We start from the raw sequence: 26,296 nt of genomic DNA on the forward strand, positions 1-26,296 counted from the left end.
TGCTGCTGCCACCACTCTGTTAGGCTGGGGCAACGATGAACGAGAATGCTCTGTGTCTTTGACGATGATGAGCTGCGGATCTCCGATAGCTTCCTCTTGCGAGCCTTCGCCTCTTTGCCTCATCTTTGGCTCTCGTCACTTCATAGTTGTATTAATTCTATCCTAACCAGACCTGAGCATAAGAAGATCACCCCGACCAACCTTTGTTATATATATATGTATATATATTGTCAGGTAGATGATGCATTTATATATCTGTAGATACTCTAATGCATCACTGTGAAGTGCCCATTTAGATTCCAATGGAGAATTAGATGCCAGAGATGGAGAGATGGAGGTAATTAGCATAATCAGAACATCTAGATGGAAACGAGCAAGGTCACAGGAATGAATGGGGACTGCCTTGAGAACTTGTGGAAGGGACTGGAATCCACAGTTGAAGTTTCAACACATTTCAATCGTCAGAATGTGAATTGATAATGACAAAGTTTAATAAAGAGAAAGATTGAGTTGACCCTCATAAACTATTCTAAATAATGGTGTTAATTGACTGCTATACCCCAAAATGCATCCAATGGGAGAAGAAAGAAAAGTTCGAAGTTCTGAATTCATAGCATGGAAACTGGAAAGGGAGTCTTAAGATATTCAAACCAGGAGGTTTATATTTAGGAGAAAGATTTCTCAATAGCTTGAAGAAGAGGGCATGTTGGTCTAATTTTGAAACCCTAATGGTAGACTATAACAGAAGAACTTAATTAACCATTTTTAATAGATAAAACTGTAATCAACCCTCGTAAAAAAATAGCACTAGTTCTCTCTCTTACCTCTGCTATGGTGACCATTTCAAAATATTCTCAACACAAGCTTACATTAGATGAACACATCACCACACTAATAACAACGTCCTTAATTTGTTTAACCATCAACATCTCCATATATAAAACCAATAATGGATGCATGACTCTACTCTGCCCCACAGATCTGAATCCAAACTAAACTACATTATAAACTTTCTAAACTCAAAAGTCAAAAAAATGGATACATATATATATATTAAAAAAAATTAAAAACTCTCACTTTATTATCACGACTCTCTCATTCAATGCCCTCCTCTACCCCCTCTGCCCAAAAGTCATACCTTCCAACCCCTGGCCTCATTGAAGCAACCCACAGCTGTCTCCCTCATTTGCCCAAAGAAATGAAAGAAAACTTTTCAAAGAGACAGACCATGCATGCATGTAATTTGTTCTTTCTACAGCTATATGATTACTAATCCAAGAAAAGGACAGATGCCATATGCCCATTCTTCTCTGCTAACTTTAGCTATACTGGCAAGCCTTCTTGAGGGAGACTGGCTTGTTCATCTTGCTCTGGTCCAACTCCACTGAGCACTGGATGTTGGTGTAGAACTTGGGCTTGACCAGCTTCCCGAGAACATAAGCTCTTGATCTCACTCTGAAGCTAAGCGTCAATGGGATTGGAACACTAAGAGCCTTCCCAGGTGTGCTACTTAGACTCGACCCACCACCATAGAGAGGCACCTTGTTGCCCAACACCACCACACTCAGATTCCTCTGACTCTTCCTGGTCTGGTAGAACTTGCCAATCTACAAGAAGATAGCAAAGAAGAAGAAGAAGAAGAGTAAATTATTTAAGCGAGAGGAGTAGATAGGATCATAGGAGTGGTGGAGTAATGAGGCGGTTAATTACGTTTCCAGTGGCCATGGTGAGCTGGGAGTAGAAGAGCTCGAGAGGGGTGGAGGTGACGTGGACGCCGAAGAAGCTTCCGGTGTTGCGGAATGTGAGCTTAACGGTCGAATTCACCGTCGCGAGCCCGGTGGGGACGAGAGAGGCGTCGATGCCGGCTTGGATTATAAAGTTCTCAAATTTTATACTCTGTCATAAATATAGAAAAATTACATCAGTCATTATCTTTTTTGGTTTTTCATATCACTACCAACATTTTAGCGTTATTACGAAACACCTCCTTCTTTTAGTTTTTCTAGAGACAGAACACTCCGAAATATATATCATATCTCACAAATATATCAAAAAGGAGAGGCTATTTTGTTAATTTGTAGATTCATCTTAAAAGAAGAGGTTAATTAATTCGTAGATTTTTAAATTCAAAAAAAAGTGCTAGAGTTTTTGATCGAAAATAGATTAAAATAATTTATTTATTTTTTTAGTTTTGCAGCATTACCCATTTCTTATTTCATTTTGTATACAATAAAAACGAAAGTCGCACATGCACGATCCTGCAAAATTGAAAAATAATTTTGGTTTTTCATGCAAGCGAAATATCTGAAAAATGAAGGGAGATTTCAGTAAAATTATGAGAATGTAATTATGTAGGCGATGGCAATATGCAGAGAAAACCCAAAAAGTAAGAGTAATTATTACTCACATGCATGGTAATCACCGGCCTCTGGTTATGACTCGCCCCCCAAAGGATAAGTGCGAAGAAGAAGAACAAGACGAAGAAAGCCAACACGAATCCCAGCACGTAGCACCTTCTCGGCAGCCCCTTCCTCTCCTCGCCTTCCTCGAGGAGCCCCTCCTCCTCGATAACCGCGCATTCCTTCCACCCCTTCCCCCCCTTGCCACGGCCCCTCCCTCCCCGGCCCACGTCGCCATTCGGGTTCACCTTACTCGAGTTGGGCTTGATCGACCCGGAGAAGCGGCTCGAGGACGACTCGCGCGAGTGGCGGCCGACGGAGGAGTGGGAGTGCGGCGGCGAGCCGGCGGGGGAGAGGATCGGGGTGGAATGGAAGGAGGTGGTGGTCTTCTCGCCATCGTGGGAGTCACGGGACGGGCTCTGGACGTAGTAGACGGGGCGAGGCGGGGAGGAGGGGGCGAGGCTGGTGACCTCGGAGTCGGTCTTCGCGTGCATCTCTGGTGTTTGTTGATTTGCCTGAAAGAGTTCGTGATCCCCTTTTATATGTCTCTGGCTTTGTTCTTTGAGTGCTCGCCCACGCCTCAATCAATGGGTGTTTTCATTGGAAAATTTTCATTTCCACCGTTAGATTTGATATAATATTAGACGAGGACCGATATGAAGTTTTATTTTATTCTTATTGTTAAGACTTCGGAGCCAGGAAGGCACGTGCCGGTGAATCAGGTACAGTTCATTTCTTAGCTGGCTAAGATCATCTCACCCAGGTATCCAAAGATTTCAGTTTATTATTATTATTTTATCCTAATTCCATGCAACTTATTTTAATTTGATATAGTGGAATATAGAAAGATGTATAGATACGGTAGAATATTAAAATCGTGCATAGTTTATAGTTAGTTATAGGGTGAAAAATATAATTTACTTTATATATTATTGACAAACCTGTTTTTTTTTTTTCAGGTGAAAGCTCGTAAGAAAGATATCATTCATTTTAACTAAAAAATTATAATCAACATAATACAAAGCTAAGACACGAAAAAAATGAGGAGCTAATTTGGACGAGCCCTAAAATTTGGCGGACATCAACACAACAAATAACACATTGTATCAATCCCAAATAGTGAAGAAAAATGGGCAAATAAAGTGCACTATAACTTCGAGCCATCGTTTGAAGCATTCAACACAACAAATCTATATTGAACAGAGGAGAAGGAAGAAGAAAAAATAACACCAATAGTGAGGTTGTTGCAACTATGCGGGCAACAACGATGATAGTGATGGCAACTATGAAGATGACTGTGACTATGACTATGACCGACAAAGAGAAAGAGGCAGTGGTAATAAGAGAGGTAAGGAGTGGATACAATAGGCACAGTGACAAATCTAAGATGACAGCAAAGGGGAAAGGCAATGATAGTGGTGCAAAATGGCAGCGGAGAAGGTGGAAAAGCATATGTGGATCCGATGACAGTGAAGATAGCGAGCCGCAATAAGCCACCGATCCGAAGAAGTCTAATCAATATTTTGAAGAAGACAATAGAGAGAGAAGTAAGACTGTCAAAATAATCAAGCAGGCTCGATAAGGTCAACTCAACTCGAAAATTAGTTGTGCAAAGCTTACACTTCAAAGCTCAAAAATAATTTCAAGCCAAGCTTAATCATGAGCCGGCTTTATTAAGTAGGTTCGATAAAGCTCAAAATTACTATAATACAAGTAATATTGTCTATATTCTACTTCTATTATATTCTAAAATTTATTGAGTGAATTATTATGTACCGTGATATTATAGAGTTTAGTTTTAAATTATCATCGTATCATATATTTTTTCTATGTCTTTTTGAATTAGGTCTTAGTCTAACGTATCCGATTCATATTGCTCCGGAGTGATGTACTATTATTAAATCATAATGAAATGACAATAATACCCCTACAAGTTTTGATCCAAAACCGCGTGGCCAGTGGGCACGCACATAGAGCGAATTCTTAAATGTACTCCTTTGGACTACATTAGCAGTTACGTGTACACAACGTCCCACTGCCGGCGGTGGTTTATTTCTTTAATTACAAATGAATTAATATTAGAGTTAATTATACTTAACTTCTTAAACTATTTAACCTTTTTTTATATAGATCTCGTGGTTTATTTTTCTGACACGTTGATGCTCCCAAATGCCACTTCCTTACGTGTTTAATTTTAGGTCATTTAAGAACTATTTTATTGTTATTTTTTTTATATAAAAATAAAATTAATAGTATAATAATTATTTAATAGTTTCTATTAACACCATGACAAGATTAAGAATAACTATTATGATATAGCTTAACATAATCTAATTAATGTGAACTAGTTAACGAAGTGTGGCACGTGGGGCCCAACTCGTGAAGAGTTCATATGGATAAGTGCAAGCATAACGTGGGAGGGAGTAAGTAAACTAAGATCTAGATTCCATTTGGGACCTACAAAAGAATAGTTTTCCCCCAGATCTAAATGTAATTAACCACATTATTTACTGGATTGTAGTTGTTTAAGTACACTGGAAGTCTTGTTTAGTAGATAGATTTGGGAGACACGAGACTGCTTCCTTCTTGTCGATATATGAGTTAAATTAATTTAAATTAGCATTATATAACTAGGAATACTATCATCGATAGCAACCAAACATCTGATAAAATATTAAATAAAAAACCTCTTGAGAGAAATCGTTTAAAAAATAAATTAGATAGCTAAAACCCTTTTTTTTTAAATTATGAAAGTCATTATCATAATTAAGATTAATCATATATGTTACATTTAGAGAGAATATAGTAGCTAGACCATCTAAATCACATAAACCATCCCATTGATAATCACCTAGTTAATCTTTTTGATTAACACTGTTAGGGGTTGAACTATTATAAAAATTAAATAAGAGGATCAAGATAAAAATAATAATTTAGATGATCTAATTATAATTAACCCTTCATACTGTTTGCTCACCAACCAAACAAATAAGCATTCAATCTAAGGGTCAAACACCCAAATCATACCAGCTATCCAAGCAAACCATGGACAAGAAGTTGGCAGGAAGAAGCCACTCCAGATGTCTCCCACTCTGGCACACCACACCTGACCAAACCTGACCTAATTTGATCACTTTGACAGCTGCTACTCTTAATCCACTCCACTAATTACCAGCTATATTCCAACCAGTGTACTTCACTGTTTGTCTTCTCATATTATGTAACATAAATACTATTGCATGACAGTTACAACTAAGCCCTTTTTTTTAATTTTCGGTGCACCGCTTCGAAAGTCTCTTATTTGCTCTCACCTTTGATTGTCTCTTATTTTATGATTCACATTCCGTCTTTAATAATTTTATAACTCAACCATTCATTTTATTCTCATTTAACATCCTGATGTTATTTTAATAAACTGATATTAACTAAATTACTATAATACTCTGACCACTATTTTTTCTCCTCTCTGTTTCTTCTCTGAAGAAGTTATAAGTAATTTAGGTATGTACAAATTATTTCATATATTATAACAAAATATTTATTTGATGGTACCGTTTAAATTAACATATGGTATTAAATGAGAATTATAGGTAAAAAGTAACGGTTAAGTTATAAAAGCCTTAAAAGACAGGAGGTGTGAATCATAAAATAGATAAAATATAGGGTGTGATTTGTAAAGTTCTAAAAAAAAAAAGGAAATATCAACATTAGAGGGGTATATATGTAAATAAGAGATTTTCTAGAAGGGTATTACTACATACATGCACACACAAAAGAAACCTACAATTAATTGGATGCTGTCCAGTTTAGCCCGGCCCATAATTAATTTGGGCCTCCAGTCCTTATTAACCCTAATAAAGTTTATAATGGTTCTACCTGAAGTAATGGACAATTAAAAGATCCAAAGAAGACAAAGATTCTCCTTTAACTTTACATTAAAGGACACAATCAAAACACTAATGCTGACATCGACTGTGCCAATAATTTAATAATGCAGTTGATGACTTTGTATTCCCACATGACTAAAACGTTTAACCCTACAAGAAATAAATAAAGAAAAATACCACCCGATTAAAACTCAACTATCTGCCATTTTCTTTTCAGTAAGAAGAAAATTATCTTAATTAGACCCTCTCAGTTATTAAAAGAAACTGTTAGTTTAAACTTTAAACATAATTATTTGTATTATTATAGTCACGTCACACTTGTATATATATATCCGCCGACCGTCAGATATTCCCAAACTCTACTTATTCCGAGAAGAAGCTATCCCTATTCTCCCAGTCTGCTCGAACTTCTCAACCTCCTAGTTTTAGGAGAATAAAACCCAAACTTATCCCACTATCCGATGGAGAGATATCTACCTTTGCTCGTTCTACTTCTCGGGTTAACTATTCCGGCTGCGTCATCCAAGGTTCGGTACTTATTCTCCTCTCCCTTATTCCCGTCTTTGATCGCTATACTCCAACTTATCCTCGTCATGTCCACAGATAGGAGGGACGTGCTTGGTCGACTCGAACTGCGACTCGGGGCTACATTGCGAGACGTGCCTGGCGAGCAGCGACCTCCGGCCGAGGTGTACTCGGATCCGGCCGGCCGATCCCAAAACGAAGGTCCAGATCGATTGAATACCTCCTCTAGGTTTTTCTTTTGTAGGGTATTTGCGGGGTAGTAAGTGTAATTTGGGCAGCTATCTCTGCTGCTGTAATTTTTTGCAGGGGACCGATTTGCCCTTCAACCGGTACGCTTGGCTCACGACCCACAACTCTTTCGCCGTGCTAAACCTGGACTCCTTGACTGGAATTCCCAATGTTGCCCCTAGGAACCAGCAGGACTCCATCATGGCCCAGCTCAATGTACGCTTCTCTCTCTCTCTCTAGGATAAGCGCGAATTTTGATGCGGGTGTGAGGTGGATAACGGGGCGGGGGGTTGTTATCCGTCACTTTTGCTTTTGCGTATAATAAGGAGGTTTTCTGTTGGAGTAGCTGAAAAGAATATGTAACCTTAGCGTGCGCGCCTCATATAATAATAGTCTGGTTTCAGAATAAGTAGCGGATTACTAAAAGATATATAGCATACCTGGAATTGGATAAACTTATCCTTGTTCTCTTTGCAGAATAAGTTGTACCGTTGCACATTTGTAGGACAGTGGGGACCGGTATACATCTAATAGATCATGTGAAGCTGCAGTGCAACGTTCAAATAGTACATTTCAAAATTCGAATGGCATTTGAATGTCTGATCGCTTGAGTTATTCACTAGGATTGTGCATTGGAATGCATTTGATACACTAATCTCTTAATATGAACTTCGAAAGGATATGCTCTCAACTAATTCCAAGGTTTTGTTAACTCTGATAGAATGTTTTATGTATAGGCTGGCTTTATTGAATATATTAGTAATAATATTTGCTTATGGTAGTATGCATGTCATAGCATTACTACCATTTTGCTCGACAAGTAAGTATATCAAACAATTATAATTCTATGTTATTACATTGTGACTTGTTCATCTGTAAGTAGCACGTCAGAAAAAATTGTCATCCTAAGTTATTTGACTATTTCTTTTGTCCAATCTTTAGCACTAGTTACTACAATATGCAAATTTGTAATCTAGTAGCTTCATCATGAATGCAGAATGGAGTTCGAGGATTAATGCTTGATATGTATGACTTCGACAACGATATCTGGTTGTGCCATTCCTTTGGTGGCAATTGTTACAACTTCACGGCCTTCGTAAGATCCTGAACAGAATTTTTTCCACAATGTTACACATGTTTGTATATCTCCCACTAATACAAGTTCATTCTTGATCAGCAACCCGCCATCAATGTGCTCAAAGAAATTCAAAATTTCCTTGCAGCAAACCCCTCTGAAGTCATCACAATATTTATCGAAGACTATGTCAAATCCCCCATGGGTCTCACGAAAGTGTTTAACGCTGCAGGCCTCAGGAAATATTGGTTCCCGGTGTCCCGAATGCCCAAGAATGGTGGCAACTGGCCTTTGCTCAGTGACATGATTAATAAGAATCAGCGACTAGTTGTGTTCACGTCGAAATCGAGCAAAGAGTCTACAGAGGGCATCGCCTACGAGTGGAGATATGTCGTGGAAAACCAATGTATGAAGTTCATTATTGCTTTATTAACAATCTTCGCAGCATTTGCTGTCCTGCTGATCATCATGCATTATGTATTGCAGACGGAAAGGATGGAATGAAACAGGGTTTGTGCCCAAACCGTGCTGAGTCGGCACCGATGAACACCCTATCAAGATCACTCGTCTTGATGAACTATTTCCCGGATAATCCAGACTTTGCGACTGCCTGCAAGGTCAACTCAGCACCGCTTGTGAACATGCTGAACACTTGCCACAATTTGTCGGCCAATCGCTGGGCTAACTTCATAGCCGTCGACTTTTACAAGGTAACAGAAAAAATAAATTGAAACCACATTTGACCAATAATTTCTTTGGTGTAAACACTTTTTATGTATCTGATACAGAGAAGTAATGGAGGAGGATCCCCAGAAGCTACAGACATAGCAAATGGCCACCTAGTTTGTGGATGCAACAACATAGCCTATTGCAAGGTAATGTCTCATTCATTATAAAAGAACGACAAAATAATGCGCTTGATCTCTTACTCATTATAAAAGATGATTTTGATCAGGTTAATGCTGCCTTTGGCACATGCAACGAGCCACCTAAAGCAGGGCCTGCACCATCTGGTGCAATACAAGATACCTCACTTGCTTCTACGCTTTCAAGTTCACTATTACACCATCACTTGAAGGTGGCTTCCACCATTGTACTGCTACTGTTCTTCTGCTTGTAATTGAGTCTCCTTTTTCTTCACTTTGTTCATAGTTTATTCATTCTAGCCCAATGTCAAAGACTAGTGATGCGAATAAGCTCCTTTAAGAACATAAATAGGCTATTCTTAGTCTTTTTCTACAGCAATCGTATGGTGTAGCTCTCTGTTCACATTTGCCAAACAAATAAATACTAGCTACAAAGTAAAGGATCAAATTTCCAATACCATCCGTTGTGAAATTAGAATTGGGCTTTGGCCAGGCCCAAGAGGATTGCTAGGCTTACATTTAGTTTTGGAAGGGGTGCGCCAGGCCCGCGCAGTAGTGCAACGCATGGGCGACGCTTGAGGGCCCCAGTAGCAAGCTACTGTGAGGTGGACCCTCCCCCAAAAGAAATTAATTTAATATCGTGGTGGGCCGATGGCCCACGTATCAGATATTAAACTGATAAGAACAGATACTACACTTGATCTTAGCCAAAAGGCCGAGAAAGGTATGAGTTTTATTGATGCGGTGCGTTCACTTAAGTAGGCGCTGCATGGCCTCGACTCTCGAAGTTTGTCGATGTGGGACTAAAATACACTAGACTAATTGGTTTTTGTGTACCCGCGTTTACATATTTAATTAGGTTGTGACTCTTGAATTTGCCGGACCCATGTGGCATTGTGGATATCATCTCCGAGATGTGTCACTGTTGAATTTGACTCGCATTTACATACTTGATACTTTATCCCATTGTCTTTTAGTCTATTTTTAACAGTAGAGCTTGTATTCAAGGCTATAATATCTATTTTATCTATTCCGTATGTATCAAGTTCTAATGGATCGATTGATAATAATAAATTTATAAGTTTATAAACTTTCTTCCAAAATGGGAGGTAATATATTTTCTTCTCTAGAAAGCTCATCTCCGTTCTTTAATTATGGTTTCTTTGTAATATATAGAGGTGATTAGTAAGTGGATCAAATTGGGTTCAGACCGAACTAGAAAAGTTTAATCTGTTATTGTTCGTCGGCCTATGAGAGAGTGGGTCATGTCGGGCGGAGCAGGCCTGTTAGGCTTATTTCAAAAAAGATATTTTCTTTGCTCGATGTTTTTAGAAAAAAAAAATCTGTTAAAAATTATTTTTAGTAGTGTATATTTCTAGCGGGCCGGTCAATGGGAGAGTTGGGTTTTAAAAAATATTTAAAATGTGATTGGGTTTTATTGTAGCTCGAGTCAAGCTTATGGGTGGGTGGGCTTTCCTTCGGGCTTCCTGATCAAGCCGACAAGGCGGCTTCAGAGCCGGGCTGTGCGGGCAAAGGACTGCCCGTGCCACTTGTTAGTAGTTCAGACTAGGCCGAGCCCAACTATGATTGGGCCGGGTCGAGCTGGGCATGAGCGGGCTGGGTAATTTGATCAGCTCCAGTGGTGCATTTGGCTAAACCGTAATTATGTGGCTTGTTGCTCTTATAGTGGATCCATTTGCAAAATTGGATGATCTTTAACCCGACCCGAAATCTGTGATCAATTCAATCCAGTGGCCCAACGCTACTCTCCGAGATCACCGTCGCACCTATATAAACTCACACCCACACCAAACCCTAGGGTTCTCCTCCTCTTCTCTACCCTTGCTATCGGGCTCTCCTGCCGCTCGAATCCATCACCATGGTAAGCAATCTATGCTTTTGTCTTCTCCTCTAAATGCTAACCTGAACCCCTAACGATCTCGTCCTCCTCTCTCTCTCAGATCATCCCGAAGAAGAATCGCCATGAGATCTGCAAATACCTCTTCCAAGGTCCGCCTCCTTTTCCGCTCCACTTCATCTCGATTCCTAGTGTTAGGATTTACAAATCTGTGTGGCAATTGCAGAGGGAGTGTTGTACGCGAAGAAGGATTACAACCTCGCGAAGCATCCGCAGATCGATGTGCCGAATCTCCAGGTGATTAAGCTGATGCAAAGCTTTAAGTCGAAGGAGTACGTGAGGGAGACCTTTGCGTGGCAGTACTACTACTGGTATCTCACCAACGATGGCATCGAGCACCTTCGTACTTATCTCAATCTCCCATCGGAGATCGTTCCAGCCACACTGAAGAAGTCGGCGAAGCCGCCTTCCAGGCCATTCGGATCTGGGCCTCCCGGTGATCGCCCAAGGTACGTGGCTTTGGTGTTATGCGCTTGAAAATTTTGATTTTGTATGGAATATTCTTACTTATATACTATTTCGTGAAGCCTTATCGATTGGTTGTTGCAAAATGGTGTTTTTGTAGGGGTCCGCCTCGATTTGAAGGCGATAGGCCAAGGTTTGGAGATAGAGATGGGTATCGTGGAGGTCCTCGAGGTGCTCCTGGTGATTTTGGAGGTGAAAAGAGCGGCGCGCCTCCGGAGTTTCAACCGTCCTTCAGGGTACGTATTTTTCGTTCTTATACTTGTAATTTTTTTGGTTAGTATCTGGTAAGAGATGTTATTGCTGCTGTGTAAATGAATGCTTTGATTTTTATTTTGCAAATCTGGCTATTAATATTCTTTGTTAAACTTGATTGGTATTGTGTTACCTACATTGCTATCCTAGTATTTAATTTCCTCTCCTGCGAGTTATATGTAATATATGCTAACAGTTTATCCTAGTATATAATTCTGAATTCTCAAGTTAAAAGTGTCTTGGAGTTTGTGTTTGAGAACGCGTAGGTAACAGAACTGATGCTTGGTGAATTACAAAACGAATTATTATGGATATAGACCTAAAAATGTCTCTCATCCAACTAAATTGTAAGTGTGTTTTATTCTTTTGAAGTTTCTCACCTATTTGCCATGTAAGGTGAGGTGTGCCATGATGTTTTCAAGCCAATCAGTCCTTTAGTTCTTTACCATCATGAATGGTTTGATGTGGGCCTGAGGATATTAGGCTATGGTCTATGGAGGAGTTTAAAGTTATTAGTTTTAGTCTAGTCATGTTTATAGTTATTCTTTTGGATATTCACATCCTTCTCAAGAGGCTATGGGGCCATAATGTAATGCTTTCTACAGAATCCCCTTTTGCTTGGGTTTCGAATGTGTATCTTTTATTGCAACGAATATTTGGAGCACTTCCTTGCCATGTCCTGGGAAATTACTTGCCTACCTGGATAGATTCAGCATGCATGGGTTCTGAATCATTTTATAAGTGGATGTAAAAGCCTTTTTCCTTCCAAAGTAACAACTCAACCCTTCTCTACAGAAGCTATCCTTATATTTGTTTTCATCTGTCGGCCTCTCCTGACAGTATTTGTGTAACATTACTACTTATCAGATATCTTTGGCTCTTTGCTATCACATCATTTCTAATGTATTCTTCCTTTCTGAAATTATACAGGGTTCTGGTAGGCCTGGCTTCGGTCGCGGTGGCGGCAGCTTTGGGGCAGGTCCAACATCCTCCATGGAGTGAATCTAGTCTGAGTCATTTTTATTTCACTGCTGCTTCACATGCTCATAACCTCATCAAACATTTTGTTGTAGTGGGAGGTTTTTTTATTTAATGTAGTTTTGCTTCCAAGAATGAGTTAATTTTTGTGGGCATATCTATATGTTGAAAAATTCTTGTCACTAGTTTTCTTCTAATTTTGTGGAGAGTTGCAATTGGCTGGGAAGGTTTTTGTTGATATTCCTGAAGAGACTATTATCTCGAGTAGGGCCTTAATGTTATAATGATGCTGTTAACACTTCGTCAACATAAATGTTTCTTTTCATTTCGGTAGTTTCTTAACACGACTGCGAGTGTTCCTAAATCTTTCTGTTACACAGCCTCGACTCAAGATATTCTTTTACCAACTTCTCTAGATCCAAAAACGCATTAGGGAGGTTGGCCAAGAATAAAGAAATAATATTAATTATGCCCTCTTTAAACTATATAAACATCTCATCCCCTGTGAACAAGAAATATGGCTCTTAGAGAATTTAAAATTAATCACACGTAATGAACTCTAGTATACAAACTATTTCTACCATCATTGGTGCTAATATTTTTTTCAATAATAAATTGCTAAATGATTGAATTCTTTTTATCGTTATCTTATTTTGTTTAACAACTGTAACTTGGTTTGATCACATAAGGAGTTAAATGCTTAAATTAAAATACATAGGATTAAGTGAAAATTGGGTCATGCCACAGAGATTAAACTATAGTTTACTCAATAGAACAAAGAGAGAAAAACGAGAGAAACTGATATAAAGAGACTAAATTGTGAAATAAATACCCAAGAAACTTGAAATATGTTTTTCTTCCTCTCATCCATAAATCTACACCCCAAACACACCACTATGAACTTTGAAGACTCGAAAGAAATCTTGAAATAAATCCTAATGAGAAGAGTTCCAAGACTTGCCCCTCTACACCATCACTCGAAAGAAAGCCTCTGAAGAAAAGACAACTTATGCCAACACTTGATTTAGCCACAACATATCATGCAGACAGCCACAGGATAATCTCTCCCACTGCTAATTTGTATATCCCTTCAATCGCCAGTGTCTCAGGAAAGTGCTCAGAAACTCCACTTGCCTATTTACAATCCACAAAACCAAACAAGCCATTAGTATCATATATATATTTCAATCTATTACATCTGAATAAATTTAGAGATGTAGCTTTTAGAATCTTACATGGGCATGGATCATACACATGACCCTCAAGCAATCAGACGTCACATGAGCTGAGACCACTTCAAGCTTATGCTTCTCTAACACATAGAGGATGGTCGTGAAGATGCCCGATTTTTTGGTGGCGCAGATGCTTATGTGTGCATCCTCACCGGTCACACTTAGCACTACATTAGGGGATGACCATGTCTGGAAGCAATGTGGAAGCTGGGGGACTGAAACCGTTGACGGAGAGCTCATCGCCGACCAATTCATGGCCTGATCAGCCATGAACATCTCTCGAGTCACAATCGACGATGAGGGATCGTCGGAAATTATGCCACGGAGTCGGTCTAGCTTTTGTTTCTGAAGCCTTTGTAGGGTTTGTTGCAGGCTCTTGATGTAGTTCACTGCTTCGTCTACTATGGTGGATTTATCAGCCTTGTCAAGGATAAGAAAATGGAACAAATTATAAGAATTTTGCACTGAATTATATGCTATCCAATGATAAGGAAGAGCGAGTAAGAGCAAGATTCCAAGCATTTATTGCATATGTAATTAGAAACTCCTGACATAGCTTTAAATGCAAATTTTGACCGGACTTGGTCCCATCTATCAGTCTAAATTGGGTAGTCACCTTGTGCATAAATTGGTTTGCATGCATGAATTTATGAACCAATAGATTCTTTCTCGCTCACCAAGTAGTCCAAAATAGGACACCTTCCTTATCACAAGGAATTACAAGAACAATAACAAGAACTAGGGTTATTCCATGCCATAGTAAATTCCTATCTTACTTCTATTAACTTTGAAAGAACAATTTAATTATATTAATAAAAAATAAAATTTTATATATATTAAAAAACAAAGTTACCTTAGGAGGTAGTTGAGGAAGAAGAGCATGAAGACTAGAGAACATGTTCCTCATCTTCTTCCTCCTCTCCCTCTCTGTCCATATATGTATCTCATGGTCGGATTCGCCGCCGCCTTTAGTCTCGTTCACTCCACCCTTTGAGGAAGAGCTCTTTGATGCAGCTTTCAAGCCACTAGGGCTATTTGTGCTCGATTCGAGCGGCCTTGTGCTTGCCAATGGGCCAATACCTATTCCGCCAGAGTTATCAGAGTTACAGAAGACCCATGGTTGTACATCCCAGAGGAGCCCCACTTGCCCTTCTGCACAACCATCGCCTTCCTGAGACATTACGAAGAGATAAAATAAGAGTATAAACGGAAGAAAAAAAAAGAAAAATCTGGGAATAAATAGATAGGAATGGAGAGAGGGTAAGGGGGTTTAAAAAGGCGAAGGTAATCAGGTTAGATTAGGAAGCGCCCAAAATATAATCATAAGACAATGCCGTTATTGGCGCGTGGTACAAAGATTTTGCCAAAGCGCGGGCCCCGCACTGGACTGTTTCCAATACCCATTTTACCCCTGACCCTTTACAATAACAACAACCCTGCCACCCCTTTGTACACATTCCACTGCCTATGCCAGCGAGGCTGCGTGGTGTGGTGACATGGATGGATCCCTCACCGACACATGGATGGTTCGGGTGACGAATAGGACGGTTTCGGTTTCTCGTGGGTTTTGTGAGCTCCAAAATTTGGCTCAAGAGGAGAGTGGCATATATCGTAAATATGGGGCAAGGAGAAGGGTCATCTTTTCTTTCTTGCCTGGGAAAGGGAGTGGAAAACTAGAAACGCGTCATGCTCTGAAGCAAATACAACTACACAAGAAGCCATGATTTGGCCGTTATATCTGTACTAGAATCTGGCACTGAAACTGCTGCTATCTTTCCTTTCTTTCTTCTCTCCTCTTTTGTCTTACCATCATTAAATTACAAGCTTTTCCAGGGGGTTAAATTAAATTTTTAAATAAAAAAGTGTTTGGAAGTAAATGGAATATAAACATGAACCACTAATCTACAAAAGGGATGTACTTATGAATGTGTTGAGTTTAGTATGCTAATACATGTGAGTGAGAGAAGCTAATGATGGAGGTTAAGCTTTTGATTAGCTTTCGTTGTAAACAGACTTGTAAGTAGAGAAAGATTAATGGGCATAGGATGGAACAAATCACTGCTATCATTGGCTTCGCCAAGTGTCAGCATTGCTTGGTAAGTTTCTGAAATCAGTTTGCGATCATCATTTGCTTCCAGGGAAGCATCTCTTTGGTGCCTTTTGGAAGCCTCTCTTTGACAGAGTGGCATGCTACTGTTACGATTTACCATCTATCATCACAAATTAAATTTACTCTCGAATTCCAACTATATCCACCTCAACTGTTAGTGTCTTTTATCAAAATGTATGTGACGATGTTTGCGTTTCTCAATTGAAACCCTAAATCAATTTAAGTCGACTGCACGATGGACTTTACTGATATGTTTATTTGTTGACTTAATCGTGTCTTGCGAATCGAGTGGATGGGATTGAGTTAAAATTTGTTTTGATATTTGTGAGATTACGTGGTAGTAATTTTATAACAATTTTATGAAATTAGTAATAATTTAGATACTAGAAAGTTTCTAAAAAAATCATTGCAATATAATATTTAAAAGTGATTATTCTTTTTTTAAATAGGCAGCTAGATGTACTAACTATTGGTACTTTCATATATTTGACATGAATTTTTTATTAACTTCGAGCTAAATTTTAAGTGGGGCCCACACATTATTAATGATGATTTAATGATGGAATTAATTTAGCTTAAAGCGTACTTTATTGTCAAATATTTACTTAGTCAAATCCATAAAGAGAAGTGAATGAAAATTGGCTCTAAAGTGGGTATCATGGCAATGAAAAATAAAGAAAAGTGAGTTTAGTATCATATTGGATATTTAAGAAATATTAGTACGGTATATAAATAACAAACTTCTTATGGGCTTTGAGCCCCAAAAGGATATCTATTTTGTAGATAAAAGTTACTATAGGTCTTAATAATGTGAGGTCATGGTTAATAATCTGAATTTAAAAAAAAATAAAAATAAAGATAAAAAAGGTAAGGACAGAGGAGGAGGAGGGGATGAAATGAAAAATGATAATTTAGGTAGGTTTTTATAGCTTTCACTTATTAATCTAGCTCGGAATGGAGGTCCGACTCAGTCGAGTCAGATAGTACGAAAAGTCGAAGAAAAGAATCGAAAGGAGTTGACTCCATGACGACCACCCGTAACCATGCGAAGCTTCGCTCTTTAACAATTTTTCTCCACCGGCAGTCAAACGCCGTGTCGTCTCCCACATCTCTCTCACGCCAAAACCTAAACCCCACTCCCTATTCCCCACCATCGCCTTACCCAATCACAAACCCAATTCCAATCCCATGGATCCCCCTCTCCAGGCGTTAATCGCGGCGGTCGCGGCCTTCCTCTTCATCTCCCTTCTCTTCGGCCTCCTCGTCGTCTTCTGCCGCCGTCCACCCGTGCCCCCGCGACTCCACTCCCTCTCCTCCGTCACCGTCGCCGCCGCCGGCGCCGGCGGCGGCGAGGAAAGCACCTTCTTCTTCGACCCGTCCCTCTCCCGCGTCTCCCTGACCGAGCTCTCCGCGGCGACCAAGGGGTTCTCCCCCGACGCGATCATCGGCGACGGCAGCTTCGGCTTCGTGTACAAGGCCGTGCTCCCCTCTTCCAACGACGTCGTCGCTGTCAAGCGCCTCTCCTCCGACGCCGCCGCCTTCCGCGGCTTCCGCGAGTTCCGCGCCGAGGTGGAAACCCTCGGCCGCATCCGCCACGCCAACCTCGCCCGCCTCCTCGCCTTCTCCTCCTCCGGCCCCAACGACCGCCTCCTCATCTACGAGTTCGTCCCTCAAGGCAGCCTCGACGGCTGGCTCCACGACCCCGACCACCAGATCCAGCTCCAGATCCCAAACCCCGACCCCAACCCCCTCCCCTTCCCAATCCGGCTCGAGATCACCAAGGGGATCGCCCGGGGCATCGCCTTCCTCCACGAGGAGTGCAAGCCCCCTATCATCCACCGCGACATCAAGGCCAGCAACGTCCTCCTCGAAGTCGACTTCAACCCCAAGATCGCCGACTTCGGTCTCGCCCGGCTCGTGGAGAATTCGAGGTCGCACGTGTCGACCCAGGTGGCGGGGACGATGGGGTACATGGCGCCGGAGTACAAAGCCGGCACCACCATAGCGACAGCAAAGGCGGACGTGTACAGCTTCGGGGTGTTAATTGTGGAGGTGGTGACCGGCAGGAGGCCGAGCTGGCCGGTGAGGGAGGAGGATGAGGGGAAGGAGGTGGGGTTGATCGCGTGGGCGAGGAGGAAGGTGGAAGAAGGGAAGGGATTGGAAATTTTGGACCGTCGGATGGAGATCCAACCGGGGAAGATGGAGGAGGAGGTGAGGGGGCTACTGGATGTGGCGTATAAGTGTACCGATGAGTTGTCGAGGGAGAGGCCATCGATGGGAAAGGTGGTCAAGCTCTTGGATCAGATCTAAACCTCAAAATGGTCCAACCAATACCTATAAATTACCAATAATTGTAAATATAGCTTGTTTTTATTTCTTCTAAGAAATAAAAATCTTTGTAATAGAATAAAAATAATTTTACTTGCTGCGTGCGTGTATTCACATCAATTAGATATTTAATTGCCTAAATTGTGTCTTCATATCAATACTCAAGACTCATCAATCAAATACTTTCAATATATATATATATATATATATATATTATATCATGGATGGGAGTATTATATAGCTTTTTCTTTAAACTTGTGCGGCAAATTGAATTTATTAACCAAACTAGCCCTGACAGAGAAGACGAGTTCCAAATATTACTCGATGGCACTAATTTTATAATTTATATGATCTCGTACTTAAATTTCGAGATAAATTAGACATTGAAAAAAAGAGATAGCAAACTTAAAATAGTCAAAATCTTGAGAAACTGGCAATGAGCACGAGACCCACCACACACACCAGTCAATAAAAAGCTCAAAATTTTCCATAATTTGGAAAGAAAAAGGAGAAATTTCAAGTAGTCCAATTGAAGAATTGGTGCTTTCCAGGATGAGTATGAGATAATTTGACACTTTAAGCCAACTTATTTGAGACCGGCATGCATAGTCTTAATGACATGGTGAAAACTTTCTCACTCCGGAAGAACAATCTATGAATATAATAGAGAAGGTAACCAAGGAAATTTAAACACACAATAGTGAAAATTTAGAGCCTAGATGTTGCAAACCTTTTTTTCTATCTTATTTGCAAAACTGAAAAAGCCCTCGATCAGAAGAGAAAACGAAAAGAAAAGAAAAACAGAGGTAACATAGGCAATGTTTGACATTTGTATCTCAAATTAAAATAAACAAACCATGTTGCAATTTGAGAAATAATACAAGAAATTTGTAGAACAGTGAAAGAAGGAAACAAGAGGCATTGAACAAAGATTATAGTGCAACACAAATAATGTGGAAAAAGTACGAGCATAGTCCATTATGTGTTAGCTATCAACTAAAATAAAAGTAAATGTCTCCGAGAATGATCTGCATATATTGATAACATGTAAAGGAAGCAAGGACCCCTCAAGCCCAAGAAACAAATAATTTTCCAAATTGAGATCAAAACAAGGAGATACAAGTTCTTAGAAATAGAAAAGCGCGCACTTTATTACTGACTTAATCATCACTAACTTTCATCTCATTATGGGTCTGCCGACCAAAAAGGAAAGAATAAGTAGGATTGGACTACTTATTTCTGACTATTTTTAATCTTAAGCTATCTGTTACTGTATAATTAGCCCAGATAAACAAGTCATTCTACCATCAATTGGTATCAATGCTCATACCAGTTCTTGCTGGGTCTACTGCCAATCTGCAGAGGAGAATTATCTACAAAAAAAAATTCAAAGGAGAATTAGCTAAATGACTATTTAAATTCTCATTACAGAAATTACGCTTATTGGAGTGTAACAGTTGGTTTTATTAAAAAAAACAACTTACAGAAAATGGGTAGTCGCAGAAAGTGGAGTGATGATACAAGATATCCATGAACTCATTTCTTACAAAGAAGCATGCCTAGATTCGTTCATAGAACAGGAGACTGGCTTCTGCTGCCAAAACGGTTTCTTCAGACACATGTGAGACTTCACGATCTGAGACATAAAGCCACTGGTTGTCTGCAGTAAGTAATGGTTCCATTGAATCTATGCCATTTGAGTTGATTTTCACTCTCCTGTAAGCTGCATAATGTCCACTTCCATATCGGCCATAATGCTCAACAACAGAACAGAGGCTGTACATGGTACTCTTGGAATGGCATGAACTACTTGTGCCAATTTGCTGTCCCTATGCAGGAAAGTAAGTCCACATTAAAAAGGCTAGAACATAAAACACAGTCCAAGGAAATTTTAGGTTTAGGAGAAGCTATCAATGAAACACTTTTTATGATCAACCATCTATTTATCCAGTCGAAATGGTTTAAATCAAAGAACAGAAGTGTACCACAAGTCACTTATAGTCACCAAAACATCTGATTACCAGATTGAAAAAGTTGTATTATCAATAATATAATGAAGCAGCAGTAGAACAAGAGATATGCAACTTTTTCTGCTCAAACAGAGGAAAACTATAAGAAGAGATATCTGGAAATGAAGCGAGAAGGTCATGAATCATTCATATAACTGACCTCATCCATGGCGCAGCCAAAATTAGAATCAAACATCCCACTTCTGTGAGTAATATTATTGTTGCTTATCCCAAAGATTGTTCCAGAAACAGGACTGCCCGGTAATTCATCAATGGGCTTTCCCCAATTATTTCCTGTCAAGGTTTCAGCAGAAAGATCTCCTTCCATCATTTTGAATAGGTGTGGTAAAATCTGCATATCCGGTTGCATATTTATTTGACCTCGTTGAGTGACGACTGATGGTCGCTGCTGCATACTCTCCACTAGTGTTCCCTGTCCCATGTTTGTTGTGGCTATCGTAAACGGAAAGAGGTCCAGAAGCAATGGAAAGGAAATATGCCCCTAAATAAAAAACAAGCAATGTTCATCATACATAATCAACAAAGTAGGTTGATGTTTTCTGCATTACTCATGGAAATGTTTCTTACTTGATGCTTGATGAAGTCACCATGTACATTTATCAAAGCACGTTGTAGATGAATGCATAAAATCTACAACATCATCAGGTTTGATCTCCATTAGCCTTGAGAAGATTTTCAATTTTGATGAGAGAGTAACTGATGTAAGGTGGTTAAAGTAGAGCTAAAAAATTAACTTGTAAAAAGGAATGTTATATTTGATACCTTTGGGCAGCGAGTGATACTTAACTGCTTTAGAGCATGTGAAAAACTATTTGATGGTATTTCCTCTGGAAGAAAAAGATGTCTGCAATCGCAAGAATCGAGATTGACACAGTGACTAATCTTATCAATCTTTTCCTGAAAATATGATGGTTACAACATGTCAGACAAACTATGTAAAATGTTGGTGGTTCAACGCTAAATAAAGAAGACTGGGTGTCACCAAAAGTACCTTATCTTCTTTAGATTTTAGTGACAAATACTTTAAAGCAGCAATATGCCAACATCGGTCACAGCGGTAATACTCTAGATGCTCTACAGCAGTAAAATATCTAAGACAATCCACCAATGTACATCCATCCATCTAGAATCAATAGCAGAAAAAGAAAGGAAAACTATTAACAATATAAATATGCAACACAAACATATAAATCAGATCAAGATATAAAACATACAGAACTAACAAAATGAGGAGGCCCTGAATGGACATACGATATCTGCATTTCCCCCCAGGACAGGTGAGAGAGGCAAGCAAAGGAAATGCTCAAAGTCCATTGAAAGCTGTCAACAGAGAAAAGTAAATATACATAACTGCAAAATAGTTCATAAGCAAATCAATCAAAATGGAACAGATATTAAATTCTGGAGTTAGAAACTAAGAATTCCTCAACTTTTTCTATTTAATTAATCCAATGATCTTTTGTAGCAGGTCTAAAGGCCAAGGATACCAATGATATGTCAAACAAAAGCATGAAACAAGATGCAATTAAATAAAAGAAAGGCGTAGCATAAAAGATAAATTTTCCAGTTGCTATAAAATATTATATTTGGTTTTTTATAAGACTATATACATACACATTAGCAAGTGAGCCAAGTTAATACCACAGATGAACAACTTCTGCAAGCTAATATACTTCCAATAGTTCCATCGCACGGTCCAAGAAGATGATGTTTCCATTGTTCATACTGAGGCGGCTTGTTTCCTTTTGGACTGTATATCCTAGAGGGACTTGCACTAGTATGTGCTAGAGAACTGCCATGTGGAACACAAGACTGTGAAATTTCATTCTTTAAGGAAGATAATAGATGAAGAAAAGATTCTGCGGCATCCTGTATGACGGTTAAACTCAGTAAGTTAGTAACAACCTGAGAAACTAATAGAAGCTTGAAAAGAAAAACAAGCAACAGCTAACCAGAAAAAAACCTCTTACCAATCCGTACCTGCTGTCTTGTTAACTTGAAGCGGCTAACATACATGCTTAATGCAAACATCACATTTCGTGGATTTAGTACAATTCTTTCTTCTCGAGTAATGCATAGCTCTGCAAATTATACAATTAAAGCAAGGGAGCACTTGAAGCAGCATACGGTAAATCAACCTTCATTACAACCACAATAACACTACATCTAACAACATAAAAACTGAAACTGGAGGGCACATATCTGAAGTGGCAAGATACCATTCAAAAGAGTATGAAACACAAACAAGAAGGGAATCTACTTAATAACAATCTGTTATGATTGTTAATATTCATTGTACCAAAAGGATGTGCACTAAGAAATAATCAGACAGATGGATGATATAGTATTCTATTGCACTGAAAGTGAAGTTTTGCAGTATATTTTGAAGATAGAAATTGTTGTTGGCAAATAAGAGGAGGACATCATAGCTTGTAAAGAATATGCATATTCTTCATAGTTTACCTTCTAATAATGATGTCAAAGCAACTGTAAGAGGCATTCTCTCAATCTTGTCCACAGTGAATGGAAGATCAGCAACTAGAATGTTCTGGTAAAAGGGAAGAAAACTGCTACAGCTAGCAAGTCCCTATCAAAAAAACATCCAAATTCTGACTCAGAAAGACCAATGATAATGCAACTCGCAAGAAGCGCATCTTGTTTAGCAGTTTGTAACAGTAAGTTGCCAAGTAGTTTATGGAAAACACATGTTAGCCAAAAGCCAGCAAGCATGTCTTGTTTGCCAATCACCTCGGTGGTAAATCCTACTCAATTCATTACGAAGTGATTCTTCAGATAGAAGAAGATTCCCAGATTATGAGTTTAAACCTTCAGATTTACGAAATTCCTTTTTCATGTCATGTTGCCCACTGAGAAACTTTCATTAAGGGAAACAGGGACCAAAGAAGTTGCTTGTGGTTTTTCAGATGGAAGCTGATAAAGGAGATAATCAGCAGAATGTACCCATGGTTAATTGGAACTTTCCATTGCTGCATTCCCATTACCCAAAATTCTCAGATGATACCCGAGGTGCTTAAGTCTAGTTTCATTAAATAATGTCTAAATCTAATTAATATCTCCATGCACTTTCTTGCTGAGATCCTAGTGGTTCAAACGTCCAAGAAAAATGTATATATGACAAAGCTATTATATGATGGACTGCATTAAGACATTAACAACAACAATAAAATAATAAATTGCACTAACAACTAGGCTTCTATGGAGTATGGACTTTACCTGTAGGATAACATTTAGAAAGCAATTGTTTCCAAGATTTTGTAGGCCTCCAACATAGTATATGATTTCTGAAGGATCCTTTCGCTCAGAAATCCACGGGATACCAATATAATTACTATTACCATCCTGCAGTGCCACGTACAAACCAGCAATTCCCATTCCCAAACCAAGAATACCAGCGACAACATGATACTGAGATGCAGGAAGATCCTGAATCCACGATAGTATCTCAAGCCTGTGCTTAAGATTGTGAATGAGATTATGGATATTGGCTACCTTTCTGCGCTTCATAGGATGAGAATATGTCTTGAATGATTTACAAAAGTATCTCTTGGGACAGCTTCTTTTCAATGAGCTGCACTAGAACTTGAATTGTCAGGAAAAAAGAAAAAAAGAAAAAAAGTTATACATACTATTATGCTAAAGCTATGCCGTTTACTTCACACTTTAAAATGGTCACTCTAATCATTGCATTCTGCTCTAAATCATGCTTCTTTTCCAGTCATCCTATTTCTGCGACTCTAGATAAGGATATTTGCCTCAAAACAACTATAAACAAAATGAAAACAAAAATTACGCATCATTAAACAAATATACGCCACAAAAAACTTGCAAACCTACTAATCAACTCGTTTACACTTCATTGCAAGGGACGGTAGATAAGATCACTAGCAAACCCTAATCGAACTACAAACTACTGCCATGTTTACGTTCTAAAAGAAGAAACATCAACAAGGAGACAGATTTTTCGGAGATATTTTGCCGGATTAAAGCAAATAGAGAGAAGGAGATCAAACCGCAGTAGGTGGCCGTCCAGCTAAAAGCTCTCGCCCGCCCCCTACCTCTTCCTACAGCAGCGCCGCTTTCCCGAAATGGAGTACTATGGTTGGGTACTTGGGTTCTCATTTGGGCCAAACTTGGGCCCATCTCCAGACCCAACTAACTATCTGGGCCAGGCTTGTACTCTGGCCGGATCCGGATCTTCAAGGAGTCGAAAGGCCCGAGCTCGAGACAAACTGTAATATATAAATATTCCTAATAAATGTGATAAGATCCAGTTCTTTTTCTTGAATTACGGTCTCAACCATTATGACAGCGACAGTGACAGTGTCCTCTTCTAATTAAGATAAAGATTAAGATTGAAATGGGATGGTTGGCGTCAACGAGTCCACCGCATATAAATCACATCAGCTTGTTGAATTTATAGCAACCCCATATCACAAGGTGCGACTAAAACATCGAACGAGTTAGCAAGACACACTCCAATATATGTGGTCCACTTCCATTTCACTTCCACCGCCTACCCAAAAAATAACTTCTTCTTTTTCTAATTAAAATAATTTTTTATAAATTAGTCACTGCGATTATAAAAGGCCCTGTTAAAATTAAAGATTAAAATAGACATAAGATCAAAGAGAAAGCCTTCCATCCTATGCACACAACTAATCAACAGTAAAATTAGCGTCGCCGTAGATATTAAAAAATATATATATATATATATAACAACATAAAAATAAATCAAAGTCATCGAGTCTTTTTATTATATTATTATTATTATTATTAAAGTCATCCGTGAACTTTTAGTTGGTATAGGACAAGACGGTGGGCCCCTAGCATTACTCCATCTCAATGTCATCGCGTGGTCGTGTGGAAACCACTCACCTCTCAGACGAAACTACCCCTGATGTGCAAGGCACTCAGAACTCTTTTTTGATACGCAATGAGGGACAGATCGGTCATTTGACTTCCTTTCCCCACCCACCAACCCCAAGTCCAGCCAATCAAATCGTCTCACGTGGGCGGCTAATAGTATCCCAACCAAGAACTTCCTAGAAGAAGCCACACCGCATATGAAATAATTTAATATATACCTCATGACGAGATAAATAAATTAATTAATGGCCCTATTACTCCTACCAATCTCATTCATTAGCTCGTCATTTAAGAAGGAGCCAACAAAATCCAGGACTATGACCATCTCGAGATAGCTTTAGGTGAAGCAATGAAAAATTAGTGAATGGATTAATTGACACTGTAATGCATTGCCATTATAGACATTAGAACCATTAATGGCTTACGAATAATTTGACTAATGCTTGAAATATTAAGGAAGACTTAGTCAAAAGACAAACACTTTGGAAAAAGAAAGTGTACATGATGTTTCCTCCTCTTGGTTTTCTCCATGCACTTACACCAATCAAATATATTATAATCAAACATGTGCATAAGAAAAACTTTGGCCTACCTACCATGTGACTCTTCGCGGTTTACAATGGAAAAAGGAGCAAAAGAGTAGTACTTTTCTTTTCTTTTCTTTTTTCACTTTGGAACTTTAATAAATCTATTAATTTAACCTTATCTCTATGTATTAATTAAGAGTATTATATTATATATATATATATATATATATGGTTATACAAAAAGGTTGTAGAAACTACGAGGAACTAAGGACGGGGAATATATACGTATGTCTGCCACAAGCTTATCCGCAGATGATGGAATAATGCAATGCATCCAGAAGGATGAGCTCCAAATATCCACGGATATCGCCATGACAATAAACTGCCTATCTATGTCGAATCAAATCTGAACAGGTGGTCCAAGATTACAGCAAATCAAAGTCGCCAGTCTTGTTCAAAAAGAGGAAAAAACTATTGTAAACTATTCAAGAGATGAATAGTGATCAGATAAAAGAAACTATTCGAGATCTTAGAAAAGTCGTGTGGCACTAAAAACGGCTATAAATACTCGACTTAGGTTATCTCTCTC

The 26,296-nt window shown here is 39.0% G+C and overlaps 6 protein-coding genes and 1 non-coding gene across 11 annotated transcripts; 3 read left to right on the forward strand and 4 right to left on the reverse strand.

Moving 5' to 3' along the window:
• Positions 1–791: 791 nt before the first annotated feature.
• Positions 792–3,017, reverse strand: LOC140780237 (uncharacterized). Its single transcript, XM_073125651.1, has 3 exons — positions 2,408–3,017; positions 1,711–1,896; positions 792–1,607 (listed from the first exon to the last, which is right to left on the reverse strand). Exons 1-3 carry the CDS (start codon positions 2,891–2,893, stop codon positions 1,320–1,322), a joined length of 960 nt encoding a protein of 319 aa, XP_072981752.1. The 5' UTR covers positions 2,894–3,017; the 3' UTR covers positions 792–1,319.
• Positions 3,018–6,631: 3,614 nt separating this feature from the next.
• On the forward strand, positions 6,632–9,435 carry LOC140780218 (PI-PLC X domain-containing protein At5g67130). The gene is made up of 8 exons (XM_073125628.1): positions 6,632–6,813; positions 6,890–7,012; positions 7,118–7,255; positions 8,037–8,135; positions 8,217–8,520; positions 8,601–8,824; positions 8,903–8,989; positions 9,070–9,435. The coding sequence occupies exons 1-8, from the start codon at positions 6,748–6,750 to the stop codon at positions 9,232–9,234; spliced, it is 1,206 nt and encodes a 401-aa protein (XP_072981729.1). The 5' UTR covers positions 6,632–6,747; the 3' UTR covers positions 9,235–9,435.
• Positions 9,436–9,509: 74 nt separating this feature from the next.
• LOC140758551 (U2 spliceosomal RNA) lies at positions 9,510–9,708 on the reverse strand. Its single transcript, XR_012104132.1, has one exon. It is a non-coding gene; the product is annotated as a U2 spliceosomal RNA (small nuclear RNA).
• Positions 9,709–10,753: 1,045 nt separating this feature from the next.
• LOC140780157 (small ribosomal subunit protein eS10z-like) lies at positions 10,754–12,918 on the forward strand. The gene is made up of 5 exons (XM_073125545.1): positions 10,754–10,862; positions 10,942–10,990; positions 11,065–11,347; positions 11,464–11,599; positions 12,546–12,918. The coding sequence occupies exons 1-5, from the start codon at positions 10,860–10,862 to the stop codon at positions 12,615–12,617; spliced, it is 543 nt and encodes a 180-aa protein (XP_072981646.1). The 5' UTR covers positions 10,754–10,859; the 3' UTR covers positions 12,618–12,918.
• A 632-nt stretch (positions 12,919–13,550) lies between these two features.
• LOC140758266 (transcription factor bHLH95) lies at positions 13,551–15,005 on the reverse strand. The gene is made up of 3 exons (XM_073094360.1): positions 14,679–15,005; positions 13,829–14,245; positions 13,551–13,727 (listed from the first exon to the last, which is right to left on the reverse strand). The coding sequence occupies exons 1-3, from the start codon at positions 15,003–15,005 to the stop codon at positions 13,632–13,634; spliced, it is 840 nt and encodes a 279-aa protein (XP_072950461.1). The 3' UTR covers positions 13,551–13,631.
• A 1,901-nt stretch (positions 15,006–16,906) lies between these two features.
• LOC140779498 (leucine-rich repeat receptor protein kinase EMS1) lies at positions 16,907–18,383 on the forward strand. The gene has a single exon (XM_073124581.1). The coding sequence runs from the start codon at positions 17,124–17,126 to the stop codon at positions 18,243–18,245; it is 1,122 nt and encodes a 373-aa protein (XP_072980682.1). The 5' UTR covers positions 16,907–17,123; the 3' UTR covers positions 18,246–18,383.
• A 947-nt stretch (positions 18,384–19,330) lies between these two features.
• Positions 19,331–24,408, reverse strand: LOC140758157 (ubiquitin carboxyl-terminal hydrolase 27). 5 transcript variants are annotated; one of them, XM_073094234.1, is made up of 13 exons: positions 24,325–24,408; positions 23,528–23,882; positions 22,757–22,880; positions 22,274–22,374; positions 21,935–22,162; positions 21,545–21,613; positions 21,285–21,416; positions 21,056–21,190; positions 20,861–20,923; positions 20,654–20,774; positions 20,433–20,566; positions 19,748–20,092; positions 19,331–19,636 (listed from the first exon to the last, which is right to left on the reverse strand). In XM_073094234.1, the coding sequence occupies exons 2-12, from the start codon at positions 23,816–23,818 to the stop codon at positions 19,823–19,825; spliced, it is 1,668 nt and encodes a 555-aa protein (XP_072950335.1). In that variant the 5' UTR covers positions 23,819–23,882; positions 24,325–24,408; the 3' UTR covers positions 19,331–19,636; positions 19,748–19,822. The 5 variants fall into 5 exon arrangements, with proteins under 5 accessions (XP_072950335.1, XP_072950333.1, XP_072950330.1 ...); XM_073094232.1 differs by having other exon boundaries at positions 20,433–20,774; positions 23,528–23,737; positions 23,804–23,882; positions 24,325–24,394; XM_073094229.1 differs by having other exon boundaries at positions 20,433–20,774.
• Between the last annotated feature and the right edge of the window lie 1,888 nt (positions 24,409–26,296).

This window comes from Typha angustifolia, chromosome 3 (genome assembly GCF_048772165.1).
Source record: "Typha angustifolia cultivar Huaian chromosome 3, ASM4877216v1, whole genome shotgun sequence".
In the NCBI taxonomy this organism is placed as follows: Eukaryota; Viridiplantae; Streptophyta; class Magnoliopsida; order Poales; family Typhaceae; genus Typha; species Typha angustifolia.

Coding starts and splice junctions, on each gene's coding strand:
- LOC140780237 (XM_073125651.1), bottom strand. CDS start 2,893: ATGCACGCGAAGACCGACTCCGAGGTCACCAGCCTCGCCCCCTCCTCC. Junction 1,897..2,407: donor GGCCGGTGATTACCATGCAT/GTGAGTAATAAT, acceptor TATTTATGACAG/AGTATAAAATTTGAGAACTT. Junction 1,608..1,710: donor TCACCATGGCCACTGGAAAC/GTAATTAACCGC, acceptor ATCTTCTTGTAG/ATTGGCAAGTTCTACCAGAC.
- LOC140758266 (XM_073094360.1), bottom strand. CDS start 15,005: ATGTCTCAGGAAGGCGATGGTTGTGCAGAAGGGCAAGTGGGGCTCCTC. Junction 14,246..14,678: donor TTCCTCAACTACCTCCTAAG/GTAACTTTGTTT, acceptor ATCCTTGACAAG/GCTGATAAATCCACCATAGT. Junction 13,728..13,828: donor TGTGTATGATCCATGCCCAT/GTAAGATTCTAA, acceptor GATTGTAAATAG/GCAAGTGGAGTTTCTGAGCA.
- LOC140758157 (XM_073094229.1), bottom strand. CDS start 23,818: ATGAAGCGCAGAAAGGTAGCCAATATCCATAATCTCATTCACAATCTT. Junction 22,881..23,527: donor TTCTAAATGTTATCCTACAG/GTAAAGTCCATA, acceptor TTTTTTTGATAG/GGACTTGCTAGCTGTAGCAG. Junction 21,191..21,284: donor TAAAATCTAAAGAAGATAAG/GTACTTTTGGTG, acceptor TCATATTTTCAG/GAAAAGATTGATAAGATTAG.
- LOC140779498 (XM_073124581.1), top strand. CDS start 17,124: ATGGATCCCCCTCTCCAGGCGTTAATCGCGGCGGTCGCGGCCTTCCTC.
- LOC140780218 (XM_073125628.1), top strand. CDS start 6,748: ATGGAGAGATATCTACCTTTGCTCGTTCTACTTCTCGGGTTAACTATT. Junction 7,256..8,036: donor CCATCATGGCCCAGCTCAAT/GTACGCTTCTCT, acceptor TCATGAATGCAG/AATGGAGTTCGAGGATTAAT. Junction 8,521..8,600: donor ATATGTCGTGGAAAACCAAT/GTATGAAGTTCA, acceptor TATGTATTGCAG/ACGGAAAGGATGGAATGAAA.
- LOC140780157 (XM_073125545.1), top strand. Junction 11,348..11,463: donor CCTCCCGGTGATCGCCCAAG/GTACGTGGCTTT, acceptor GTGTTTTTGTAG/GGGTCCGCCTCGATTTGAAG. Junction 11,600..12,545: donor AGTTTCAACCGTCCTTCAGG/GTACGTATTTTT, acceptor GAAATTATACAG/GGTTCTGGTAGGCCTGGCTT.